This window comes from Nestor notabilis, unplaced genomic scaffold, assembly GCF_000696875.1.
Source record: "Nestor notabilis isolate BGI_N333 unplaced genomic scaffold, ASM69687v1 scaffold10896, whole genome shotgun sequence".
Lineage (NCBI taxonomy): Eukaryota > Metazoa > Chordata > Aves > Psittaciformes > Psittacidae > Nestor > Nestor notabilis.
Window position 1 is genome coordinate 47,788 of NW_009934260.1, and position 6,743 is coordinate 54,530.

General features: G+C 42.1%; 1 protein-coding gene across 1 annotated transcript in view; it reads right to left on the reverse strand.

Annotated features, from left to right (window-relative positions):
• Window positions 1–1,285, reverse strand: part of LOC104407851 (DENN domain-containing protein 5B) — a gene marked incomplete at both ends in the record, with an annotated part of 47,967 nt that extends 46,682 nt beyond the window's left edge. Inside the window, one exon of the mRNA XM_010017239.1 lies at window positions 1,169–1,285. Within this exon, the coding sequence (XP_010015541.1) occupies window positions 1,169–1,285 (117 nt within the window). The remainder of the gene's footprint in view (window positions 1–1,168) is intronic.
• Window positions 1,286–6,743: the final 5,458 nt, after the last annotated feature.

A 6,743-nucleotide genomic window follows, 5' to 3' on the forward strand; every position in this document is an offset into this window, starting at 1 on the left:
CATTACTTATCCTCTGAACACTCCCAATTCAAAGGCAGAATTAAAAAGGCGTAAGTAGCTTTAGCAGTTATTACCATCTTAACTGTGCTGATGGAGCATTGCCCTGAGTCTTCTTCCTTTCTGTTTAAGCCAAGTAATGCGGAGACCTGCCCAAATACCTCACCATCTCCATTAGTGCACATTTGGAAGCAAAGGACAGAAATCCCCAGCTGTCAGTGGACAGAGAGAATGATCAGGCTCATCTCTGCTGTTCTATGTCTGTGCAGTGACACAGTATCAGTTTTCTGTGTAACTGCTACTTCCAGCTCCTGTGTTTTCATATTAAGTATTTGGCACAATGTTAATCAGTGGAAATCGAGATTTCTACATCTTAATGACTACAGAGAAGTTCCAAATGCATTTTTGCATTTGCAAAAGCCATTTTATTGTGGGTTTTATGCTCCCTGTTTCTCCATCTCCTGGGTGAGGGCCAGGAGATTCTCTGGCCTTCATACCTGCACCGTAATATGAGGTTGGTTCTATTTTGAAATAGCTAGGATGTAGTCCTGTGGATCATCATTCTTTCAGCTGCCACTGCCCCCACTCCAGAAACTGTTTTCTCCCCTCTCCCCCATTCATGGGACTTAGCCACACAGATACTCACATCAAATTTAACCAAGAGGAAAGACATGTACAGAAGATGCATTGGTGGAGAGGTGCCATTAAAACAGACTACCCAACAAAAGCCAAGGTTTACGGTAAGTTTCAGCTTCTGCATAAAGATTCCTCTTTCACATCAAGGTTTTGTACTGAAAAATTTCACATGGGTATTAGTATCTTAAAATTTCCTTGGTTAGCCTCCTTCCCACCCATGGGTATGTACCCAGGGTGATTACACCTCTTCTCACCCAGTCACTGGGATGGTGGTTAGACTTGTTTCATCATGTAGCATGAAACTAGAACTGAAGAGGGAAATGGAGCATTTTACACTTATTGTGCCCCAAAGTATTCTGTATTTTCACATTACCACTATCACCACAGCTTTCCAACCGGCTCATAGTGGGTGCTCATAGCCCCAGCGGAAGCACCTTGCTCCTCACATCATAAGGACTGGTTGTAAACAACCCAGGAACCACTTGAGAGTTGAAGTTGTTAGGAAACACTTTGATAAGAGAGTTTCTCTACCTACCATGTTGACGGCATCCTGGTCAAAGGGGTTCCACTCGATGTTCTGAGGATAATGGGCCAAAACTTTGGACTTGAAGGTTCTTCTTAAGGGACTCTGGTCAAAATTCTCTCCTGCAACAAATTAAGAAAGAATAATTTGTCACAGCAGTAAGGCTTCAGAGAGAGCTGGCCTGGGCAGCTTGCTTCCACTTCTTGGGGTTTCACACTGGTTGGGTTTTTTTTATGAAATCTGATGGGCATTTTCACTCCCAACAGATGTACTATTTTTATTTTTTTTTTAAGACAAGAGAGAAAAGATGCACTTTCAGTCTGACCTTACCCTCCATCCCACAAAATCTTACTACAGCTGCAACATAGCTTCCAGCTTAGTATTTACGGTATGGAAACTTATTGTTAAAAGAAAAATTACTGCTGGAGTTTTCTTGGAAAAGACCCCACAATCAACTGAATTCTTAACCTTCATCTATAGCTTGAATATCTAGAGATGGGTTTACTTAGATGCTGGAAGAGCCGCTTCCCTCAAGTTTGTTAGAAACTGTCTTAGGGTCAATAAAAAGTATGAGCACCTCTCAGCTCTGTAAATTACTCAAGGATTCATTATAGGTCTTTTTTATATCACAACACTTGGGTGAAGATTAAACTTTTTTTTTTTCCAACATCAAATTTCAAGGGCAGACTTTTTCCACACAAAGAATCCAGCAAGTGCAAAGAAGAAGACTGAAATTAGACTTCAAGCAGAAATGCATCCAGTTATCAGCATACAAATAGTGTATTTCACAGGGATATTGTTAATGGAGTTTCCACCACGGGAATAGCCTACAGTAAGCAACACAGTAATCAAAACAAGAAGTTCTTCGAAATCTATTAATTATATTACCATCTATTACACTTTTGTCAGGTATCTCAGGTTACTAATTTTAGGTTTCTTGCTTCAGTTGGGTCTTTCCTGTTCAGTTCCTTTCTCATCTGAGAGAGATGAATGGGATGAAAGCCTGAAGTTCACAATGTGAAGTGTTTTTCATCAAACAATGCTTTGGAATCAAAGGCTCCATTTGGTTTTTTGTTTTTGTTTTTTTTTTTAAGAAAGGAGATCCAATTCTATTTCAGTAACATATTTTTAAAAGTGTCTTGGTAACACTAAGATGTTCCAAACAAACCAACCAACCAACCAAACGAACAAAAAAACCCACAAAACCCTACCAAAACCCCTCTTTATATTTCATTATGTATTTCATTAATGAATGAATGAGAGGTTTTTAATGAGAGGTTATTTTGGATGACAATATAATCAATCACTTGGCAAGCTCCAAAGGCAATTTTCATGTGGAAAAACTAAACTGCAAGTCACTAACCTCACTAACCCCTCTCTGAAGGTAACATGGACTGCAGAAGTACTATTTGTGCTTGCTGAGTTACGTGTGTCCACTCAACCTTTGTTCAGCTAGTGGCCTCTGAGTGATGTTGCAAGATTCACAGTTCAGCAGCTACCCAAAGGTTTCTTAGGCCACAAGCCATTTGGCACCTGCCCTTTGCTCCTTGCGAAGCACAGTCTGTCTCAGAGTGAATTAACACAAGGAAGTTTCTCTACAAACTGATACTCGAAAGCAGAGCTTCCTTGTCAGGCAGAACTTAGGATCTGCAGATAATTATGGGGAACAAAAGGTAACAGAGAAAAACACAGCAGCACTTCACAAGGCAAAAATTATCTAGGCAAAGTTTTAGGAGAAAACCATTTGTTTTATGAATCTCTTAACACATGTTCTACGTAGAGGGCAGAACTTGCACTGTCCTTCTGGGGCTGCAGTGCTAGGGCCATCACAGCGGTGCCTGCACAACAGAGGCAGGTAGAGGAAGCGAGGTGAAGATGAGGCATTCCTTACAGCAGGAAAGTCGGGAAGGGAGAGCAGAAGCTTGTGCCGGAGCTCCCCTCCACAAGGACTTGTGTAGGCAGGCAGAAATTCCTCGAGATGCATGACTCAGCTGTGCTGGGACTGCACCTCTCCCTGCTGTATGAGCCGCTGCACTGAGTGCGCTCGGGAGCCAGGTGGAGGAGAGGTAAGCAGCTCTTCCAACAGCACTTGCTCTCAAACACATTCACATAAAGGGTTTTAAATCTTTTCCTTTCCAAGGCATCTCTCAGATTTTAAAGATACAGATATTTTTACACAACAGCTCACTTTTAACGCAGGATTCAGACACATTGCAGCATCAGCTTTTTGTATTTCTACATATGTCTCACTTGATTTTGGTGCATAACCATGGGGGAAAAAAGCATATAAGCTTCTACAAGAATTTTCTGTGCTTGGGAGGAGAAAAAAGTCCGAGATGATGCAATGCTGCAGCCACATTTCCCGGGGCAGGACTAAATGTAAATGGTAAGATGAAGAGCAGCTAAGGGAACTGGGGTTGTTTAGCCTGGAGAAAAGGAAGCTCAGGGGACACCTTATCACTCTCTACACCTGCCTGAAAGGAGGTTGTAGCAAGGTGGGTATTGGTCTCTTCTCTGAATTAACAAGTGATAAGACAAGAAGAAATGGTCTCAAGTTGTGCCAGGGGAGGGTTAGACTGAATTTTAGGAAAAATTTCTCCACCAAAAGGATTGTCAAGCACTGGAACAGGCTGCCCAGGGAAGTGGTTGAGTCACCCCCCCTGGAGGTATTTAAAACACGTGTAGATGTGATGCTTAGGGACATGGTTTAGTAGGAGACTTGGCAGTGTTAGGTTAACACTTGGATTTGATGATCTTCTAGATGTCTTCCAACCTAAATGATTCTATGATTCTGTGTGAGGAGCTTTGACAGGGGAATCCAGCCTGCTTCTGGAATTGCTCAAGGCAAACCAGGAATCCAGCAAAAGCTTATGCATCATGGAAATACAGAAAACTGAAGGTATCAGCTAAACTGGATCAAATTAAAAAGACAAGACAGGGTTTAGCTGGTAACATCTGCCAGGCTGGACCATACTTGCCACTAGCTGCTATGACAGTCCAGAGCACAAGCTCCGTGAAGATCCTCTCCATGCTCCGTTACAAAGCTCAGACTGAAGCACAGAAAACCAGAGACCATTACTCTGACAGAACATGACAGCAGAACAACCTCTTATTTCAGTCCAGACGCTCTTTGCAGAGGCATTAGAGATAAAGATGTAATGTCATCCATCACAAAATAAAAATCCCAACAAGCAAAGCCAGCAAAAATTCTGTCTCCAGGTATACACTTAAGCATACCTGGCAACATCTTTAATTCTTAATATCAAACAGTAATTAATGAGCTTGCATAATCAAATAAATATGCATGAGGTTATTTCCTAATTAGATTCTCCATCTTTCCCACATCTGACAGAGTTTACCTTACAACTGTGAATTAGCAGAAAGGCAGATATTTGATGCTAAATTTGTTTGGTTGTTTCTACTAAATGTTCGAAGAGCATCTGGATGACTTCATTAAGTTCTCCACTGCTAACAGCAAGTAATTGCTGGAGTCCAAATATCTTTAAAGGTTTCCTTTTTCATGACAAACCATTACTGTAACCTGATGGATGCTAATTGGGTAATTTGTGTGGTTCAGAGGCACTCATCACCTCTGCAGTTCACTGGTTGAGCCCTTCACAGGTGGTGTGGGGGCCAGTTTTTGACCCTACATCGTATGGATGTTGTAAAAACACCTTTTGCTTGAAAAACAGCTCCCAGTGATGACAGTCAACAACTAAATGATTAACCACCTTGGCATTAGCACGTAACTGTAATTGGGACTCCAGCAGCAATGCACATTAATCAAGTCATTTACTGTTTCCAACGCCTGTGCTCACTTACAGGCATCACAGAAACTGGGGCAGGCTTTGCCCTGTGCTCTGGGCGTGCTCAGGAGAGCCCTGCTTCCAGCACACCTATGACATGTGGCATTTCAGGGAATGTGGCTCTGCGTGCTTATATTGAGTAGGACAGTAAACCACCGCGCTTTCACCTACATAGCTTCCACAGGCACCCAGAGGTGGAGGGGTATGTGCAGGCAGGTTTACCTATCCGTTCTGGTAGCACAGCTTAAGCTTGTGGTGGAGCAGAGAGGGCAGCTGCTGCATGGTGCTAGCTGCTGTCTTGCCTTAACCTGTCCTCTGGCATCAGAGCAGCATGGGCTGACTCTGCAAGCATGTCAGAGTGCTCAGAGAGATTAGGGAAGTGGTCCTGGAAGGCTTCTCCATGGGAAACTCTCCTCCCCTAGTTTGGTGGCTCAATTACTAATTAACCCTAGCAGGTAAAGTTGTACTTATTTCCAAGTTAGACCAAAACCTACGTCTCTAGAGATGTAAGAGCAGGGAAGGCCTTGATTTTTTGCAGTTCTGGTTATTGAATATACTTCCTCTCATTTTCCCTATAATGCATCTCTCCATCTTGACAGGCAATACTCTGGCAGCATCTGGAACCAGTGGAGGAGAATAAGGAGTATTTGCCAACAACCCACTGTAATAATGAAAAATTGAGGCTTTCAATGGGCTTTTGGAAATGACCAATAATTTGTATGCTGCTGAAAACACCCATGCATTTGTTTTGACAACAGACATGTCTAAAACCTTTTGTTAATGAAGCACAAGCATTGCTTTAAGAAATCCGTCTTCCCAAAACCAGAAGTAGCAATGCCCTAGTAGGCTGACAACATGGATTCATTTTATCCAGGAAAGTAAATGGCACAAAGAACTTACCTTTGCAGAGTCTCTGTAGGGTTTGCATTTTACTATTCCGGTGGTTTTAAAAAAATATATAAATTAAAGGTAAAACACACACACACACACACAGAAAATACAGTTTTCTCCATCAGTGATCATGAAACAAAACAGAAGAGCCAAGAAACCACACTGGAGTGAATCAATTTGTCATTAGCTTGGAAGGACACAACATGGCACATACAAAGCTGCCTCCTGGGAAGCCAGGCAGGGCAAGCTTCTAGAGATACATAGTTTAGGAAAGAAAAAGTACAAGGGTATGACAGAAAGCAGCCTGCATGTCAGGGTGAAATGCCATCGTTTGGCCAAACTAGCAGGAAACACCCCAACTCTCACGATAATGAGATGAGAGATGTGGATTCTGACAGCCAGCTCCACACTGACAAACAGCTGGATAAGAACCACAGGGAGCAAAAACTCCTTGGCAAACATGAGGGAAGGGATCTGGACTGAAGGGTACCTGATATTATCAGCTCTCAGCCTTGGTAGTTGTGAACTGCTGAGTCACATGTGTCAAATAGCATTTATTTAGTTGTTACTCTAGGCAAACAGTGAATTTCCATTAAGCTTTTAAGCGCTCGCTTGCTAACTTCCCAAACAGGAATAGCAAGGCACATTAAAAATGAAGCAAGTATCAAATGCAAACTGAATCCGTATTCTAAAATATTAATGGCCAGATAAGAGTACTATGAATACAGACAGAAACATGGTATTTGATGTGTGGCCCCATTCATGCAAACAGCATGTGTCATTGGGGAAGCTGCCTCTTAAAGGCAAATTAAAAATTTTGAATGGAATCCTTCCCCTTTCAGGATATTAAAAAGAAAAAAGATCATTCAAGTACTATTCAAAATTGCACA